The 21,109-nt window shown below is 42.1% G+C and overlaps 1 protein-coding gene across 1 annotated transcript in view; it reads left to right on the forward strand.

Moving 5' to 3' along the window:
• Positions 1 to 21,109, forward strand: part of SNX9 (sorting nexin 9) — a 194,600-nt gene that overhangs the window by 53,369 nt on the left and 120,122 nt on the right. Inside the window, exons 2-3 of the mRNA XM_077486269.1 lie at positions 3,003 to 3,089; positions 13,595 to 13,669. Of these exons, the coding sequence (XP_077342395.1) occupies positions 3,003 to 3,089; positions 13,595 to 13,669 (162 nt within the window). The remainder of the gene's footprint in view (positions 1 to 3,002; positions 3,090 to 13,594; positions 13,670 to 21,109) is intronic.

A 21,109-nucleotide genomic window follows, 5' to 3' on the forward strand; every position in this document is an offset into this window, starting at 1 on the left:
GCCGGCTGAGGTGGCGACTAGTTTGGATGCACCTTTTACTGACAGAGAATTGGCGGTGGCTGTTGCCTCTTTTCTGAATGGCAAGTCACCGGGCCCTGATGGGATTTCCGCCGAATGGTACAAACAACATGTAGAGCTCCTATCCCCCAGACTCTTACAACTTTATGAGAACTGTTTAGAAACAGGTACATTACCTACCTCCTTTTACGAGGCCCATGTGGTCTTACTGCCTAAACCTGTCAAAGACCCTCTCTCTTGCTCATCGTATAGGCCTATAGCACTACTCAATATGGACCTCAAAATTATTAAAATGCTTGCCAATCGGTTAATGAACATAATACATCATTTAATATCGCCTGACCAGACTGGGTTCATGCCTAAAAAGGCCACCAATATCAATATCCAGAGGGTGTATACACATACTCGGCTAGAGACTGGGACATCATGGGGGGGGGGGGCTGTGGTGTTTTTTGATCTGAAAAAGGCATTTGACTCCATTGATTGGGGGTACATGACTGAGATTTTGCACTGTATGGGGTTTGGCCCCATTTTCCTTCAGTGGATATCTCTGCTGTACGACCATCGGTTGCAGCCCTCTGTTTTAATGGCGGGGTGTCAGATGCCTTTCCGGTGTCCAACGCTTTCACCAGGACTGTTTGTATTGGTTATAGAACCTCTTGCAATCGCGCTGCGTTCTTCTTCACAGATACAGGGCATTACTGTTGGCACCCTGACTGAAATTACGGTCCTTTATACAGACTACCTAGTGTTGTTCATCAAAGATGCTGGACCTTCTCTGCAGGCCGCGCTGTCGCTACTAGGCAAATTCTTGGGGGTCTCTGGCCTTAAAGTTAACTGGACCAAGTCTAAAATACTCCCCTTGAGGTCCCATCCTGTACACGGAGCCGATCCCGATAATTCCTTACAATGGGTTAGACAGATTTAATATCTGTGGCTTCTAATCACGAACTTGGTGATCGATTTCATTAACCTCAATGTCTCCCCTTTACTTGGTATTCTATCTAAAAGTTCCATGCCTAGAAACACCTTCCATTGTCCCTCATAGAGAAGATAAACCTGATCAAAATGAAAATTCTGCCCTTGCTACTGTACATTCTTAGAAAGTCCCCAGTATTGATCCCAAAATCTATTTTCAAGTCGATAGATAGTATGCTCTCCTCCTTTCTGTGGATGAACTCCCCGCCTGAAATTGACTATACTCAGCAGCCATGGGGGGAAGGGGGTCTTGCAGTACCTAGCTTTTATAAATACTTCCTAGCTGGCCAACTGACAGTAGCTCACCGCTGGCTGACTTCTCCCCAAGATGATGCCTCGGTGTCCCTGGAGGCGGCCTGTGTGGGCTCCTATGAGGTGCTCTCATACTTGATCTACAGAGGTTTGAAGTCCCTATATTCCCTGACTCTATCCTTGCGATCTGTGATAAGGACATGGAATGTGACCCAGGGATTGCGGTCGTCTAGTGCGAACAGGTTCTCCCCCAATTTACCATTGTGGAGAAATCCCAATTTGGTACACTTTTATGGTTACCCAGACCCAGTTGTCTGGACTAAATATGGGGTCAAAACTTTACAGCATATTGTTCTAAACAGCATCCTAATTTCATTTAATGAACTCAAGGAGCATCTCGTCCTACCCAACTCACACTTCTTCAGATACATCCAACTGCGACATGCTTTTTACTCTCAATTTGGCAGGGAACCGCTGAACCTTGATGCTAGTGACTTAGAATTACTGACGCGCAGCGACTCCTTCATTAAACCAGTCTCTAGCCGTTTAATTCACTACAAATTCCTACGTAGAATATACGTCACGCCAGCTAGATTAGCGAAAATGTTTGGGTAACAGTCTTTATGTTAGAGAAGCTCAACGCCTATGGCAAAATTTATGCACATATTTTGGGAATGCCCCCATAGCAAAACATACTGGCAAGCTATAACGCAATGTATTAGTTCGGTCACCTCTATTTCAATTCCACTGTCTATTGAAGTATGCTTGTTGCACTTGGTTGAACCTTTAGCCACTACTAGGGCTATACAAACTCTTCTCAACCTATTATTGTTCTATGCTAACAAATGAACTGTCCTATAATGGAAGAGTTCATCTACCCCAACATTGGAGGCCTGGAAGTCTCTGGGTCAACAAAGCAGTACCATATTATAAAGCTACCTATCTAAGCAGAGGGGCTCTAACCAAGGTTGATAAGGTCTGGGGCGGGGTGGATGGCATCTGTGGACACAGTCTCGGGCTAACTACATTACCAGGTATACTCACTGACCTTAGAGTTTGCTGTTGAGTCTTGAAGGATAAGTCTATTGGAGTGCTAGAGGAGTGCAGACCAACCAGAGACTCTTTACATAGCTAGAGATTACTGCTTCTCCTAGTGAAGGGACTGGAGGGTTCGGGGAGGAAAGGACCACATGAACTGATATTCTCCTGTAAGATAGAGCAGGGAGTCACAGTAAAAAATCGCTATAAATCACACCTCTGGCTGGAGGGAAAGGTAGTGGGCATATCTGTCTAGGCAAAACCACACCAGGGCTGAGTTATTACCCTTTTTGAGTTTGTTGTGGGTTTGGTCTTGGTGGAGGATTGGGGGGCTCCTTTTCCTTTTTATTTGTTGGGGTTTTTTTTTTTCTTTTGTTGCTTATCTATGCCTTTTTTTTGTTCTACACTACGATGTTTTTACTCTGTAAGCAGTGGTTCCCGCTTTCAGTGGGCTGTTGTTGGTATGTCAACAAAACCTAATAAAAGCAATTTACAAAAAAAAACATAGGGTCAGTACTTTTTAAAAACTTATTTCAATCTGTACCATGTTGGGGAAGTCAGCGATGAGTAGTGATTTTCCTAACCAGTCTTCTGAGTGTGTTAGAAATCTCACCAGTGAAACGTTAGTGGGGCAATATGAGTCAGACGTTATTTTTAGTTAAATAATAATTTCTTGAGAAAGATTTATATATACGTTTTTTTTTTTAACCTTGCAGGCAAAAGTTTTGTACGAGTTTGTGGCGGAACCTGGAAATAATGAGCTGACTGTGAAAGAAGGAGAAACCATTACAATAACCAATAAGGTAAGCCTGCGTTTTATTGTTTACTGTGCTAAATGTGCGTAGAAATGACTTGTGAGCTGTCTCATTTTGCTGTACATCGATAATGCATGTATTTTATTGCAAATATAGCTAATCTATGAGGTCAGATAGACTCTTTAATATGGTTGTCTTGAATTTCTTTCACTCTCTAATAGCTTAAGGCAGTTGTATGCCCAAAAGAAAAAAAAAAACTATAACGCAAAGGCATAATAAGCTAGTATGCACCGCATACTAGCTCATTATGCAATACTTGCCTTGGAACGAAGCCCACGTACCATCTCCCGGTCACCACTGAGGGAGCTGATATTTTGCCTCAGCGATTCTTCCAGGTTCACGGCTCCGGCCACTCACAGTGCCGGAGCTGTGAACCCGGAAGAATCACCGATGACATCACTCCCACGTATGTGCATGGGAGTCTTCTTTCCGGCAAGGAGCTCTGATTTTTTGGTGTTTCGTCAGATTAGGCGATCCGTCAGATTTTGTAACGAAAGTGACTTTCTGCCACAGCCATCTTGCTACACCCTGCACTCCTCCTCAGTAAAGGATACAGTGAGAAGGCAAGTGGACATTTTGTTACACCTTCTGGAGCCTTGCATTTCACACTTATTTTTAACAGTAAACTAAGCCTATATAGGGAAATTCGGTATTTTGAAATCCGTCTGACGTTTTGATGTTGAATTGTAAAAGCAGCGGTCTTCTGTCATATTAGCAAATTTGTGAGATCAGCAGGCTTGCCGCTGCATTTAAAATTCAACATTTAAACAGTTTGATGGACTTTTGAATACCGCATTTCACTGTATAAGCTCAGCTTACTGTTAAAAATAAGTGTAAAATGCAAGACTCTGGTGGGTGTAACAAGATGTCCGCTTGCCTCCTTCTCACTGTATCCTTACTGTGGACGAGTGCCGTCTGTAGCAAGATGGCGGCGATGGAACATCACTTCCGTTACAAAATCTGACGGGTGGCCTAATTTGACGAAACACTGGTAGCATCCACCGGACCGTCAAAGCGCATGTGCCGCTGACATCAGTGGCTGCATGCAAGGTGAATATCACTTAAACTATACAGTTTTAGGAGATATTCATTTTACCTGTAGGTAAAAATGTGCTAAAAGGGTATACAACCGCTTTAAAGTGGTTGTAAAGGCAGAAGGTTTTTTACCATACTGTATTCTATGCATTAAGATAAAATACCACCTGCATGCAGCTCCCACTAAATACAAATCTGAGCCAAATCTTGATCCCGCAATGTGCCCTAGAGACGAGGCTCTCTCGTTCCTCATTGGCTCAGATGCCATTGGCTCCTGCTGCTGTTCATGAGAGCCACTGACAAGGAAATAGGGGACAGGGGCGAGCCCCACTCTATGTGTCTTATGGACACACAGAGCAAGGCTCAGGATTGAGCATGCATGAGTGCCCCCATAGCAAGCAGCTTGCTAGGAGGGCAGTTGGCAGGTAGGGGAGGAACCAGGAGCAACGGCTGGAGGCCTGAAAAGAGGAGGATCGGGGCTACTCTGTGCAAAACCATTGCACAGAGCAGGTAAGTATAAAACATTTGTTATTTTAATTTGAAAAAAATAAGCTTTGAAATCACTTTAACCCCTGTACATCAGCAATATGCATATATACAGCGAAAGGGTGAGCGCACCTTAATTCCCAACCACCACATATGCAGTATGTGTCACTGTCTTGTTCCCCCCCAAGACTGTGACCGAACTGTCACTGACAGCTCACAGTCAGCTACTAACATTTGGTCAGTAGGACATGCTCCAGATCATGTCAGCACTGTGCAGCCAATCACAGTGCCATATGATCAGAAGCCCCTCCTACTTCGCCTTGATAGTCACAGCCAATTTAAAGTGGATAACAGGATAACTGTACCTTTGGACAGCAGTTCCCGTATAGTCTATGCAGCTGATTAGTGATTGCACAGTACATCATCTAATCTGAACGGTGTCAACTTAACCACTTAACCACTTGCCCACTGGGTAATTTAAACCCCCTTCCTAACCAGACCAATTTTCAGTTTTCAGTGCTCTCACATTTTGAATGACAATTACTCATGCAAATTTTTGTCCTTTTTTCACACAAATAGAGTTTTCTTTTGGCAGTATGTAATCACCGCTGGTTTTTTTATTTTCTGCGCTATGTATGAAAAAGGACCAAAAATTTTGTAAAAAAAAAGCTTTTTTCTTTATTTCTGTTATAAATATATTTGCAATTTAGAAATTTTTTGTCAAATTTTGGCCAAAAAATGCATTTTTCTTTGTTTCAGTTATAAAATTTTGCTAGTCATTTTTCCTCATAAAGTTTGGCCAAAATTTATACTGCTACATGTCTTTGGTAAAAATAACCAAAATAAGTGTATCTTATTTGCTCTTTGTGAAAGTTATAGAGTCCACAAGCTATGGTGCCAGCTCTAAAAATTGATCTCACCTGATGTACTAACAAGCCAGGAAAGTACAAATACCCCCTAAGGCCCCATTCACAGCTAAACATAGCGCTTTCAGGCAGAAAATCACGCGATTTTACAACTAATTTGCAGCGTTTTTACCACGATTTTTGACCGCGATTTTGTGCAGGGCAAAAGGTCACCAATGTAAAAAGAAGAAAAACACCCAAATCTGCCCGATTTGAGCGACAAAAAAGGGTCCAGAACTTGTCTGAGCTTCAGGCGACATGGAGTGGAGATGTGAACCATCTCCATTGAGAATAATAGATATTTTCCCCTCCAGCATTTGTAGCTTCAGGCTTCAAGCTACAAAACACTCAGGTGTGAATGGGGCCTAAATTACCCCTTTTTGGGGTCGTTTTTTGAAGTTGTAATTTTTACCCACAATTCTTTGCAAAATTAAGATTTTTTATTTTTTTTCCCCACAAAATTGTCGTAATAACAAGTTATTTGTCACACACGGCATATGCATACCACAAATTACACCCTAAAATACAGTCGTCCTGAGTATGGTGATAGCATATGTGTGAAACTTTTACACAGCCTGGCCACATAGAGAGGTCCAACATGCAGAGAGTACCATCAGGCATTCTAGGGACATATATTATACATTTAGTTTCTTGACCTCCTCTTACACTTTTGAAGGCCCTGGAGCACCAGGACAATGAAAACTAGAGGTCGGCCGATATATCGGCCGATATTTGCAGTTTTTTAAATAATCGGCATCGGCCGATTGTGCTGATAAAAAGCCGATTTAGAACTACAGCGGGACTTTGAAATGACTTCTGTAATAGAAGTCAGTGTAAGTTGCCTGAGTCGTCATAGAAACGTCTTTCCTCCTCTCTGGGCAGGCTGCCAAGAAAAGAACAGAAAGATACAATGTTTACACTTGAATGAATGAAATCATCTCTGTGTGTAGAAGTTCTCAGTTTAACCACTTAAAGACTAAATCTTTTCTGACACTTGTTGCTTACAAGTAAAAATCCTGTATTTTCTGCCAGAAAATCACTTAGACCCCCCTAAAAATTATATATATTTTTTTAGCAGAGATCCTAGGGAATAAAATAGCGGTTGTTGCAATATTTTATGTCACACGGCATTTGCACAGAGGTCTTTCAAATGCATTTTTTTGGGAAAAAAATACACTATTTAAAAAATAAAAATAAAATAAAAACAGTAAAGTTAGCCCATTTTTTTTTTCGTCCAAAAGTTTTGACTACCTGTTTTTATTTAATATATCGTTTTTTTTTTTTTTTTTATCTAAATCATACATACAAGTAAACTGATTGGAGGTTTGTTTTGTTTAATAAATGTTTAAATGTAAGAAATTTTCTGTATCACTTATGAAGACTGCTTTCACACTGGAGCGGGCAGGCGTTGATGGTAAAACGCAAGTTTTAGCGGCTCTTTACCATCATTTTAGCGGTGCTATTTGGCTGCTAGTGGGGCACATATAACCCAGCTAGCGGCCAAGGAAGAGGTTAAATGCACCCATGAAGCACTGCTGCCAAATCGCATTGCATGCGCTTCGGCAGTGGTGCCCATTCATATCAATGGGCAGGAGTGGTGGAGGAACGGTATACACCACTCCAAACGTGCTGCTTGCAGGACTTTTTTTTAAGATCCTGCCAGCGCATCACCTCAGTGTGAAAGCACTCTGTCTTTCACACAGACTGCAGGGGAGCCATTTTGCAGGCACTTTACAGGCGCTATTTTTAGCCCAAAAGCGCCTGAAAAACGCCCCAGTGGGAAAGGTGTGTTAGATCAAGGGGGATTAAAAAAAAAATAATAATAAAAAAGGAAAAAAATAAATAAATAAAAAAAATCGGCCTAACATATCGGCCCAAAAAAATCGGCATCATATATCGGCTATCGGCCGCCATGATTTCTAAATATCGGCATCGGCCAGAGAAAAACCCATATCGATCGACCTCTAATGAAAACACCCAAAAAATTACCCCATTTTGTAAAGCAAATTATAGCTAAATATAAAAAAACTGCACATATATTACATATAATACATATAGCTATGTATTGATCATAAGGCTGGGTTCACATTGCAGCGATGCGGGAACGCCGCGAATCCGCTGCGGGTTCCCGCATCGCATACCTCCCGGCGGCAGTTCACACTGCCCTATGCAAACTGCTGGGAGTGTCAGTGAAACGTTAATGACACCCCCAGATCAGTTCGCATATCGCAGTGCGATCTGCAAACTCGGACAGGAATCGGATCGCATGGTGTCAACACCCATGCGATCCGATTCTGCTGCGGACCAAAAAAAGGGTCCTGTGTGAGTTTGGGCCATGTGCGATGCGAATTCAGCCATACTATCTGTATGGCTGAACTCGCATCGCACAGAGATCGGATGTGATTTGCACTGCAGTGCGGTGCGAATCACATCCGTTCTCATAAACCGCTGCAGTGTGAACCCAGCCTAAAGCGGAACTAAAACCATAAATTTAACAGGTTCAAAATACATTCCTGGAATGCTGGGATTATGAACTGTCAAATTTGCCTGTGTCCTTAACCAAACTGTCAAACCATCAAATGGCTGGTTGTCATAACTGATCACATGTACAGCACCATGGCAGTTGCAGGTCAAACAGATACAGCTTCCATTGCTGTAAAGGATAGGAGGGTTTAGTTTCCCTCTAAAGCTGTCAGCAGATCGGCCTCTACAAATTCAGCATTGCCTAAAAGTGCCTAAAAATGGAGAGCAACTGAGTATGTGCAGAGCAGGTTAAGACCGTGTATTACTGGATTTTAAACAGTATAGGCACTTATTTTTTTAATGTTTTACATAGCTATACCTGCAAAAGGGGCCAGCCTGAAGTGATCTAATGGGACTTAATTTTCTGATTAACGTTCCACTTAGTGGAAATAAACCCATCAATTTAAAGAGGAGGTAAACCACTGCCTCCTTTTTTTTTTTTTTTTTTTTTCTTTTTGCTGACCTGAAAGGTGGTCAAAGCAAGATGAATTACTCCTATTCAACTTTGCATGAGGTTGTTGGGAAAGATGGTGGCTTCATTTGAGGCCGTTCTTTATGCTTGGTTCATTCAAGACTGCTGTTGCTGTATCCTATCGGCTTAAAAAAAGGGTTCGAGCTCTACATTCCCAATGTGTCTGACTCCAAAGCCTACGGCCACATCACCCTGATAGCGCTCGATCTCGTCTGATCTTGGAGGCTAAGCTGGTTAGTACCCGGATGAAAGACCACCTGGAAATACCAGGTGCTGTAGGCTGGGTGCGCCGGAGCCTCAGTTTATGGTTAACATCCAAAAATCTGCAAAGGGGAAAATCCTTCCTTCAGTTACCTGGGAAATAGTAACAACATATGCCAACCTTTTTTTGTTTAGGTTAGGGAACAGTCCTGGAAGAGGCAACTGTCCAAGAGAAGTGGCCCAGATCAGAAATGGCCTTGCCCATTGACATTTTAGAAATTCAGGCAGAGCACGTGGTCCTGAGGCCCGGAATGTTTATGGTATTGTCCTGCCAGGATTCAATCCGACAATGCCACAGCAATGGCCTATATTAATCTCCAAGGGGACACAAGAAGTTGTGCGGCCCAGAGAAAGGTGAATCGTATCCTATCTTGGGCAGAAAACAATGTACTTCGCCTATCGGCAGTCTTCATTTTAGGAATAAAAAATTGTCAGGCGGACTACTTGAGTCGCCAGCAGTTGTTCCCGGGAGAATGGTTCCTTCACCCCGATATCTTCCTGTCAATATGTCAGAGATGGGGGATCCCAGACATAGATCTGTTTGCATCCAGGTTCAACAGAGAAATCGACAAATTTGTGTCAAGAACAAAGGATCCGCTAGCATTCAGAACAGATCCCTTGCTATTCCCGTGGAATTGGTTCTCACTGATTTATGCATTTCATGTGAGTGGAAGCCCATCCCCCCACAGTTATAATCACTCTCTAGGACACACTTAACCCCTTGATCGCCCCCTAGTATTTAACCCCTACCCTGCCAGTGTCATTTACACAGTAATCAGTGCATTTTTATAGAACTGATCGCTGTATAAATGACAATGGTCCCAAAATAGTGTCAAAAGTTTCTGGTGTGCTCGCCATAATGTCGCAGTCATGATAAAAATTACAGATCGCTGCCATTACTAATAAAAGAATAATAAATAAACATGCCATAAAACTATCCCCTATTTTGTAGACGCAATAACTTTTGTGCAAACCAATCAATATAAGCTTATTGAGATTTTTTTTTTTTTTTACCAAAAATACTTAAAAGAATACATATCGTCCTAAACTGAGGAAAAAAATATTTTTTTATATATTTTTTGGGGATATTTATTACAGGGGGTCCCCGGGTTACAAACCCATTAGGGACTTTCCTCCTGTCTGTAATTCGGAAATGTTCGTAAGTCGGCTGCACATGAAGTAGAATGACAATTATGGACATTTCCGATGTTCCGTCGAATGGCGTTCGGCACATGCGTGGCAAATTACAGACATTTCTGACATTTTCCAAGGGTCCGTCTGGCCACGCATACGCAGAACGACAATTACGGACGTTTCCGATGTTCCATCAAATGCCATTCGGCACGTGCGTGGCAAATTACGGACATTTCTGACATTTTCCGAGGCTCCGTCTGGCCGCGCATGCGTAGAACAGCAGATGGTCCATGCAGAATGGCAGAGGGTCTCTGCAGCGCCCTGTTCGTAACTAGGAGTGGTTCGTAAGTCGGGAACCCCCTGTATAGCAAAAAGTAAAAAAAATGACTTTTATTTTCAAAATTGTCGTTCTTTTTTTTTTGTTTATAGCGCAAAAACTAAAAATCGCAGAGATGATCAAAGAAAGCTCTATTTGTGGGGAAAAAAGGATGTCAATTTTGTTTTGGTGCAATGTGCAATTGTCAGTGAACCGCAATGCAGTGCCGAATCGCAAAATGTGCTCTGGTCAGGAAGGGAGTAAAATCTTCCAGGGCTGAAGCAGTTAAATTGTATAATTGTTACCAATCTTCTTTAAGTTGATCTTTTATCTACCAGGAAATGTAAACTGTAGGGGGCAAAATGCTTGATTTTTTTTTCCTGTGTCAAAAGTCTACCGCAAGCAATAAAAGCTTATTACAAGGTGTAATCTTCTCATTCAGGTAATTGCTCAGTAGCTGTGTAGAAATCATCTCAGGATATGTCTTATGTGTTTCAGCAATAAAATGCATTGAAACAATTGAGCATTGAACTATGACCATTTACAGTTGTCATATGTCTCTGACTCAAGGTGCGTAGTCTGAATTACGTCACAATTGATAAAAATAGAGTGTGACAGAAAAACAATCACATGCCACCCATACAATATGACATAATCTGAAAGCAAAAGATTCCTACATAATTATGTTTTCAGTTCACAAAAGTGAAAAGTTGAAGTGATTCTGTAGGCCAAACTGTTTTCTTTCATACAAATGCGGCACTTAGTGGACAAAGGAAGCAGCTAGTACCAGAGAATAATATAGGTTTAAACTATAGCAAACCCAATTTGTAGGCGCTGTCCTTGATATACAACTAAAACATCAGTGGTTTTACAAAAAAATGCTGCAAATAGACCCTGCTGCCCCTTTAAGCGTGAAAACCCTTCCAATTTGAAAAGTAATTTTAAAAGGCAGGTGCTATTCTCTTGAAAATGTATAAACAGTCCCTACGACTTAAGTGACAAGTAAAAAAAAAATATTTGAGCCCTGGTTTACATTGCAGCGATTTGCCAAATTGGCGGCTATTGTCGGCAAGGGCCCCGTTAGAATCGGTGCGATGCCGCATTTGCGGCGCCGCACCAATTACCAAAAGTAGTTTTTGTACTACTTTTGGCGACTTCCGGTGCGAATTCAATAGACATCTGTGCAGAAACCCACACAGATGTCTCTGAAATCGCCCTCCTCCCGAAGTGGGGACTGACATGCGGGAATGAAATCGTGGGAGTTTAGCTGAACTCGCACTATTTCATTCCCGCTGTCAGTGTGAACCTAGGCTTAACGTCCAATTTATATGTGTCAGAGATGAAGGTCCTGATCACTGTGATGTTGGCTTAATAGTAAAGTGATTCTTTCTTCTTTTAATTAAGTGCATCTCCAGGCGCCCAAATTAAGTGAACACTCACCAGATGGCTGCAGCCGACCAGCAGCCCACAAGCCAGATGTAATTAGGTCCTGTATGTGTATCAGATCTTCTCCATGGAGGTTCAAAATGCTCCCAGCTATATAGATGTCATGTCTGTAAAATCTCTCATTCACTCGTGTAAGTAAACAAGAACCCATAAATGGATCATTTGGCAGTATGATTTATTAAAGTGGTTGTAAACCCTTACAACCAACTTTGACCTACAGGTAAGCATCGATTAAGGCTTACCTGTAGGTCCAAGAAATATCTCCTAAACCTATACGGTTTAGGAAATATTTACCCGAAGACAGCCACCGCATGCGCCGTAGACAGCGGCGCGCAGGCGCACTGGGGCAGGCCGCAGATCGCGGCGACATGCGCAGGAGTGATTTGCCGGAGCCACGAGGCCCGGAAGTCGCTCCGGGATCCATGGCAGCGGCGAAGAGGAAGACGGAGGACCGCTTCGTTCTCAGGTAAGTTATTCATAATGAGCTAGTATGCTATGCATACTAGCTCATTATGCCTTTGCCTTACAGGGTGTGCTTTAAAAAAAAAAAAAATTGCCTTTACTTCCCCTTTAAAAGGTGGATAAATTAACCACTTCAGACCCGGAAGAATCGACCCCCTTCCTGACCGGGCCATTTTTTGCGATACAGCACTGTGTCGTTTTAACTGACAATTGCGCGGCCATGCAACGCTGTATCCAAACAAAATTTATGTCTTTTTTTTTTCCACAAATAGAGCTTTCTTTTAGTGGTATTTGATCACCTCTGCGTTTTGTTTTTTTTGCACTATAAACAAAAAACAGACTATTTTGAAAACAAAACAAAACAATATTTTATACTTTTTTGCTATAATAAATATCCCCAACAATTATATAAAATAACAAATTTCTTCATCAGTTTAGGCCAATATGTATTCTTCTACATATTATAGTCATCTCCCAAAATGTCCTAAATGCCTTTATCTGGGAACATTGCAAATAAAAGTGCAAGTCCATTCTTTATGTGGGAGAGTAGTAACTTTTTTCTTTTTTTAATGCATTTGATTGATCATTGAGAAAGGAATGTATTTACACCTATGTACTAAGCTCAGGCTGCAGTTCCTTCTATAAGAAATGTGAAAGCCCTGCTCATTCTTGCCCCAGGGGGTTCTGAAATTTCTTTGTAAGATTTGAATTAAAGTGGTTGTAAACCCTCACATATACCCAGTGAACGGAGTGGCCTCGGGTGATATACAGAGATTAAACAAATCCTTCTACATAAAGTTGTACCTGTTCATCTACAGCCATCTCTCCCCTACATTCATTCAAATTGCAGAATTTACATGGGATCTGTCAGGTTTGAAAAGCAGGGGGCGGAGAGCTGAAGTTACATTAGTGAGGAGAGCTCTGAAAGCTGATTGGAGGGATGAGACCCACCCCCCCTTTATGCAGCACACAGGAACAGAGCCAAGGCTGTCAGTCACAGGCTGTGCCCTTTCCCTGTCACCATTTTTCTCCTGGAGTCAGAAAAACCCATCATAAGTGTCTCATGCTTATAGCAAAGGAACGAGGCAGTGGACAGAAATGATACTTAGTGCTCTGAATTGAGACAAGTACACACTATAGAGGGCCATGCTTTGTTCATATTTCATGCCTGAGGTTTACAACCACTTTAAGGTGAATTGAGTGGACTTTGACGTTGGCATGTTGGTAGTGTATGGCATTAGCAGTCAACTGAATCATTTTTTTTCTAGTTCTGTGTTGATGCTCTGTATTCTATGAAAAGAAATGTATTACCAGTTCAAGTTCTTCCTTTGAAAATCATTGAGCTTCCCCCAATATAGATAATTTGCGACTGGTTGTTTTAATTTTTTTTTTATTTACTAATATGTATGCCATTTGTGTGTGAGAGTTTATAGACGTGATTTTTCTCTTGCAGGATGTTGGCGGAGGATGGATTGAAGTAAAGAATAATCAAGGTGCCAGAGGACTTGTACCAATAGACTATGTTGAGGTGAGGGATCCTGCCAGGACACAGATTTTTTGCATTTCCCTACCTATAAACCCAATCCCAAAATTCTTATATAAGCTTTAAAATGTTAATGTCATTTCAAAATTCATTTTTAATGTTTTTATTCGGCTTTCATTAAAATAATAAATAAAATAATAACGGTGATCCTGCCATGAAGTCCCTTGTTCGGGCACTCTTGTTATAGAATGACAACTCTTGTTATAGAATGACAATGTCCTATCCATCTCCCAGTTGTGGTCTTAAAGGACCTTTGAAAAAAAATAAAATGCATATCTTTTTGCACGTAAAAAAAAGTAATTACATTTATTATTTTTATTGGGAGACTGCAAAGCTTTGCACCCATGATCAGCAGACTCTGTGTCTAGCTGCAGGACTAACATGTTACACTCTGAATATGGGTGTAAGACATTAGGAAAGGTGAACTTTTCCGTTAAGGTCCTTTTTACACTGCTGTGGAGCAAATTTGCAGCAAAAACGCATTTTGCTGTGTTTTATATGCGTTCCCTGTGCGTTTCTGGTGCATTTTTGGGTTGCCTGCACATGTGAAAAATGGACATGTGACACAAAAAACGCAAACTGCTGTGCATTTTTCCATTCATTTCAGTAGGAAGCTGCGTTTTTGGTGCGTTTTTCATCACCGCACCAAAGATGCAGCGTGCAGGACTTTTTGTGTTGTGAAAAGTCCCATAGGATTTAAAACAGTTTCAGGCTTTTTTTTGTTTATTAAAAGTCAGCAGCTACAAAAAGTGTAGCTGCTGACTTAATAAACAGACACTCGGCTGTCCCACAGTCCAGCCATGCAGCCGCATGGATCCTCGCTCCTCTCCACCTCCTCTCCGCGGCGCCTCCATTGAAACTGTGGGCACTCATCTGTGACAGCTTGCGGCTTCACGGCCGGCGTGCACTGTACTCTGCTAGTGGACAGGCAATCTTCTGGGACCAGTGACGTGTCCCAGAAGATTGCCAAGAGGCAGGGGGAGAGAAGGAGTCGCCTAGGCGGCCCGTAGTTGGAAGCAGGAAGGGGGATACGAAGTCCCACTCAAAGTTAAGCACCCCCACCCCCCAAAAATGTGGCATGTAAGGGAACGAGGAATGCTTAAAGCAGAAGTTCCACTTTTAGGTGGATTTCCGCTTTAAAGGGAAACATTTTTTTTGCACAGTAAAAGCGTGGAAAAAACATAGTGTGGCGGGGCGACCCTGTTATACAGGCTATATACACAGGATTTCTGAGCTCCAGGTGATGGGGTTATGATGTCACACACTACACAGCACAGAAAGGAGAGCTGAGTGTAATCTGAGACCTGAGTGAAGGGAATGGGCACACACCCCTGTACAAAGTCCCATAGAGAATCATGCACAGCTGAGGCTGTCAATCACACGCTGTGTGCTGGAGAGGGGGCTGTCTCCCATGATTGTCTGGTGAAGGGACTCATACAGATACAGTGCCTTGCGAAAGTATTCGGCCCCCTTGAACTTTTCAACCTTTTGCCACATTTCAGGCTTCAAGCATAAAGATATAAAATTTTAATTTTTTGTGAAGAATCACCAACAAGTGGGACACAATTGTGAAGTGGAACGAAATCTATTGGATATTTTAAACTTTTTTAACAATTAAAAAACTGAAAAGTGGTGCGTGCAAAATTATTCGGCCCCTTTACTTTCAGTGCAGCAAACTCACTCCAGAAGTTCAGCGAGGATCTCTGAATGATCCAATGTTGTCCTAAATGACTGATGGTGATAAATAGAATCCACCTGTGTGTAATCAAGTCTCTGTATAAATGCACCTGCTCTGTGATAGTCTCAGGGTTCTGTTGAAAGCGCAGAGAGCATCATGAAGACCAAGGAACACACCAGGCAGGTCCGTAATACTGTTGTGGAGAAGTTTAAAGCTGGATTTGGATACAAAAAGATTTCCCAAGCTTTTAACATCCCAAGGAGCACTGTGCAAGCGATCATTTTGAAATGGAAGGAGTATCAGACCACTGCAAATCTACCAAGACCTGGCCGTCCCTCTAAACTTTCAGCTCAGACAAGGAGAAGACTGATCAGAGATGCAGCCAAGAGGCCCATGATCACTCTGGATGAACTGCAGAGAACTACAGCTGAGGTGGGAGAGTCTGTCCATAGGACAACAATCAGTCGTACATTGCACAAATCTGGCCTTTATGGAAGAGTGGCAAGAAGAAAGCCATTTCTCAAAGATATCCATAAAAAGTCTAGTCTAAAGTTTGCCACAAGCCACCTGAGAGACACACCAAACATGTGGAAGAAGGTGCTCTGGTCAAACCAAAATCAAACTTTTTGCCCACAATGCAAAACGATATGTTTGGCGTAAAAGCAACACAGCTCATCACCCTCAACACACCATCCCCACTGTCAAACATGGTGGTGGCAGCATCATGGTTTGGGCCTGCTTTTCTTCAGCAGGGACAGGGAAGATGGTTAAAATTGAGGGGAAGATGGATGCAGCCAAATACAGGACCATTCTGGATGAAAACCTGTTGGAGTCTGCAAAAGACCTGAAACTGGGACGGAGATTTATCTTCCAACAAGACAATGATCCCAAACATACAGCAAAATCTACAAAGGAATGGTTCACAAATAAACGTATCCAGGTGTTAGAATGGCCAAGTCAAAGTCCAGACCTGAATCCAATCGAGAATCTGTGGAAAGAGCTGAAACCTGCTGTTCACAAACGCTCTCCATCCAACCTCACTGAGTTCGAGCTGTTTTGCAAGGAAGAATGGGCAAGAATTTCAGTCTCTCGATGTGCAAAACTGATAGAGACATACCCCACTTTTCATTTTTTTATTAGTTAAAAAAGTTTCAAAAATCCAATAGATTTCGTTCCACTTGACAATTGTGTCCCACTTGTTGGTGATTCTTCACAAAAAATAAATTTTTTATATCTTTATGTTTGAAGCCTGAAATGTGGCAAAAGGTTGAAAAGTTCAAGGGGGGCGAATACTTTCGCAAGCCACTGTAGCAGAGGTGACACTAGGTGTTTTGGACTGAGGCTAGTACTCACTTCAGAAGGATATACTTTGTTCATTTTTCATTTCAGAGTTTTACAACTACTTTAATAACAAGCAACCAGCAAATATTTTGGCATTTAAGATTTTTACCTCCCATGAGGGCAACATAATAGCAGAAAGAATTACAAGTTGAGCCATTCAGCCTTGCTTTGTCTGTATTTGCCAGTCACAAAGTAATCTGGATTGTCAGAGCCATGCTTCCAGTATATTATCTTGATCTCATGATCTTGATGCCCAAGCTGAAACCTGTGCTGTGAGAAGTAGGTAGGCTGGTACTTCTGACTGGTCATGGAAAGAAACAATTGTCTTGCTCTTCATTGGAGCTTTGAGTCAGTGACTCAGAACAAAAGTAAAATCAGTACTCCTTGTTTGCATACATTTTCAGGGTCAGTAAGGATTAAATATTGAAGCCTTTGGACCAGCATGACAACCAGGTAAATCTAGTATATTTGAAAGGTCGGGTTTGCAGTGACGGTCTACAGATTTATCCCAGTAGAGATTACATTGTGATATCTGGAACCAGTTTCTCCTTTCATACCATATAATATCTTATCGCAGAACTATAAACCTTAATAGGGATCATGGGATGATGGCACTCAAACTGGTTAAAGGACATTTTTATACATCAGAATTTCTTAATGTGTGACACATGTGCCCACAAGATGACTTCTGCAAGTAATAATTAGACAAAGCAGCTTTACAAAGACATACAATTAAAAATGCAAATAGTGACCAAACTTCTACAAAGGTGCCATCAATGTAAAAAATCGTAAATACACTATATTGCCAAAAGTATTGGGACGCCTGCCTTTACACAAACTTTAATGGCATCCCAATCTTAGTCCGTAGGGTTCAATATTGGGTAGGCCCACCCTTTGCAGCTATAACGGCTTCAGCTCTTCTGGGAAGGCTGTCCACAAGGTTTAGGAGTGTGTCTATGGGAATGTTTGACCATTCTTCCAGAGGCACATTTGTAAGGCCAGACACTGACGTGTACGAGAAGGCCTGGCTTGCAGTCTCCGCTCTAATTCATCCCAAAGGTGTTCTGTGGGGGTTGAGGTCAGGACTCTGTGCAGTCAAGTTCCTCCACCCCTAACTCGCTCATCCATACCTTTATTGGACCTTTCTTTGTCCACTGGTCTAAATCATTTGGTAAAGGGGGGATTATGGTGTGGTGTTGTTTTTCCGGGGTTGGACATGGCCCCCTTAGTTCCAATGAAGGAAACTTTTAAAGCATCAGCATACTAAGACATTTTAGACACTTTAATGTTCCCAACTTTGAAGGGACCGCTTGTCTGCCAAGTGGGCCAAGTCCAACCCTTGAAAAACAACTCTATACCATAATGCCCCCCGCCACCAAATGATTTGGGTCAGTGCACAAAGCAAGATCCATAAAGACATGGATGAGTGAGTTTGGGGTGGAGGAACTTGACTGACCTGACCTCAACCCGATAGAACACCTCTGGGATGAATTAGAGCGGAGACTGCGAGCCAGGCCTTCTCCTCCACATCAGTGCCTGACCTCACAAATGCACTTCTAGAAGAATGATCAAACATTCCCATCAACACACTCCTAAACCTTGTGGACAGCCTTCCCAGAAGAGTTGAAGTTGTTATACCTGCAAAGGGTGGGCCAACTCAATATTGAACCCTACGGACTAAGACTGGGATGCCATTAAAGTTCATGTGCGTGTAACGGCAGGCGTTCCAATACTTTTGGTAATATAATGTATATAAAGTGCAAAATTACAGCAATATCGAATATTGGCAACAAAATGGCAAACCATCATTCATATAAAAGGTGCAAAAAAGTGCATACAAAAATTCATAAAACATTGCACGAGTGGAGTCCATAAAGAAGAATCCCATCATGAGAAATCCCTTGTGGAAGATGCTCCAGAAAGTATCATCTGTATGTATAAAATAGTGAACTCCACCACCAGACAGCAGTAGTTGTTACAGTGCTCCTCTTACCAGATCAGTTGGGCCAAAGGTTATGATGGCAGTAAACCCATGGAATTGACATGGATGTAGTTGTACTGGGAAGAGGTACTCGTCACTCAGCAATCATAGATATGATACCACCAAAGGAAATAAAAGCATACACTCCCATCGTGAAGACCGCTTAAAAAGGGGCTGCTTTTATTAAAAGCTATTAAAGCTTGAACAGATCAGCTTTTCAATATTAAGAGCGGTATTAACCATATCCCTACGACGTCCTGATGCACTGCTTGCCAGGCACGGTTAGTGTTTTACGAACCATCAGCCCTCTGATCTGTTCCAGCTTTAATAGCTTTCACTAACAGCATTCCCTTTTTAAATGGTCTTCACAATGCTTTCATTTCCTTTGGTGGTATCACATCTATGATCGCTGAGTCCCAAAAGGAATAAAACGGTTTCTGTAAGACCCCTTTCACACTGCGAGAGCCGGCTGTTAGAGCTAAAGTGCCACTTGTTATAGCTGCGCTTTAGCACTGTTTAAGCGGCACTTTTGCACCGCTTTTCGAGCACTAGCGGGGCGCTTTTAACGCCAAAAAAGGGGTTAGAAATTCTCTCTCTCATTGCAATGGGCAGGGCGTTTTGGGAACGCTAAATACAGTGTTCCCAACCCACCTCAAAGATGCTGCTTGCAAGATTTTTCGGAACGTCCCACAAGCGCAGTGGCCGAGTGTGAAAAGTCACACTGGAATGAATGGGAGGCGGTTGTCAGGGGCTTAGCGAAGGCTATTTCCAGCGCTAAAGCACCTGAAAACCGCCCCAGTGTGAAAGGGGTCTAACTGCTAGTGTAACTGCAGTGTAAACTGGAGTTTAGCTTTAATTTGTTAGTGTATCTAAATTTGCTAATACATCTAATGCTCCGCAAGACTGACAATGCTGTGGCCAAAAGTGCCCCTGTGCTCCTTCAGCCAGAGTAGGGGCACTCTCACACAGGAGGTATGTTATTGGCCAGATCACCAGGTGAAATGTGGAAAAAAAACCTAAAAAGAAAACAAATGCAGCCAGCACATCTAATAATTGGTAATCCGCAAAAATATGATATTTTTGGTTTAATACTGCTTTAAGATTAAGTGACTTACATTTTAAAGATCTGTATGGATTACAACTGGAGATATTTTATGGTGCTTTCAATAGCTGCACACATTGTAGATGACACCTACATAGGCACCAAAATATGATCGTGTGGGGTGTTTATAAAGCCCGACTTTTTATTTAATTTTAGGGAGAGGGAGGGAGGCTTAGAGCCTCTCTCAGGTTTTATCTCAATTTCTGCCATTTTCATGGAGTACAGGAAGTCATAGGAAAGTACTGGGGAAGGGTAAAAAAACATTTTTTTAGTCCTGTCTTCTTGGTGACAACTGTTTCCCACATTTCTCCCACATTTTCCCATTAAGGACATCACAGGGACAGGAAGGGCTGATTCAGATGCTTTCCAGTGCGACTTTAAGATGTATCTGCAATGCATGTATTTCATTGGCCCTTGTTCACAACAGTGCAAATCAGTTCCAGTACTTTCAAGATATGAACAAATAAAAGTGTGCGAAAAAAATAAATAAATCAAACTAAAAACAAAGAATAAAAAACAAAACAAAAAAAAAAATCAATGTTTGCCAGTGTTAGGGTAAAGGTCAAAGGTCACAGTATATTTTGGGTAGAATTTGTATTTTTTTTAATATATTTTTTTATTAGTGTCAGTGTGTTTTAGGCTGGGTTCACACCATAGCGATGCAGGAACGCAGCGAATCCGCAGCGTTTTCCCGCATTGCATGCCTCCCGCCGGCAGTTCACACTGCCCTATGCGGACTGCTGGGAGTGTCAATGAAATGTTAATGACACCCCCAGATCCGTCCGCATATCGCAGTGTGATCTGCACACTCGCACAGGAATCGGATCGCATGGTGTGAACACCCATGCGATCTGATTCTGCTGCGGACCAAAAAAAGGGTCCCGTGCGAGTTTGCGGCGGGAGCGATGCGAATTCAGCCATACTATCTGTATGGCTGAACTCGCATCGCTACGGAGATCAGATGTGATTTGCACTGCAGTGCGGTGCGAATCACATCCGGATCTCTCACCCGCAGCGGTGTGAACCGGACCTTAGGCAGACTATTGTTTCTGGACTGTACTATGGATACAAACAACAACTAACATACACATATGTGGTATTGCTGTGATTGTTGGGAGCAGGAGAATTTATTTTGGGTGGTTCTATAGTGGTAAATTATGGTAATAGCAGGAAATATACAGCTAATGTACATTTAAAAAACAAAAACTTCTTTTTACTATTTTGGGGCAGTATTGATAATAATGAAAAAGATATTTGTTACCATTTACCACTAAAAAAGCCCAATTTCTCCTGAAAAAACAAAACAAAATATAATCCACCTGG

This window comes from Lithobates pipiens, unplaced genomic scaffold (genome assembly GCF_037356315.1).
Source record: "Lithobates pipiens isolate NorthernLeopardFrog02 unplaced genomic scaffold, aLitPip1_a1.2 Scaffold_18, whole genome shotgun sequence".
NCBI lineage: Eukaryota > Metazoa > Chordata > Amphibia > Anura > Ranidae > Lithobates > Lithobates pipiens.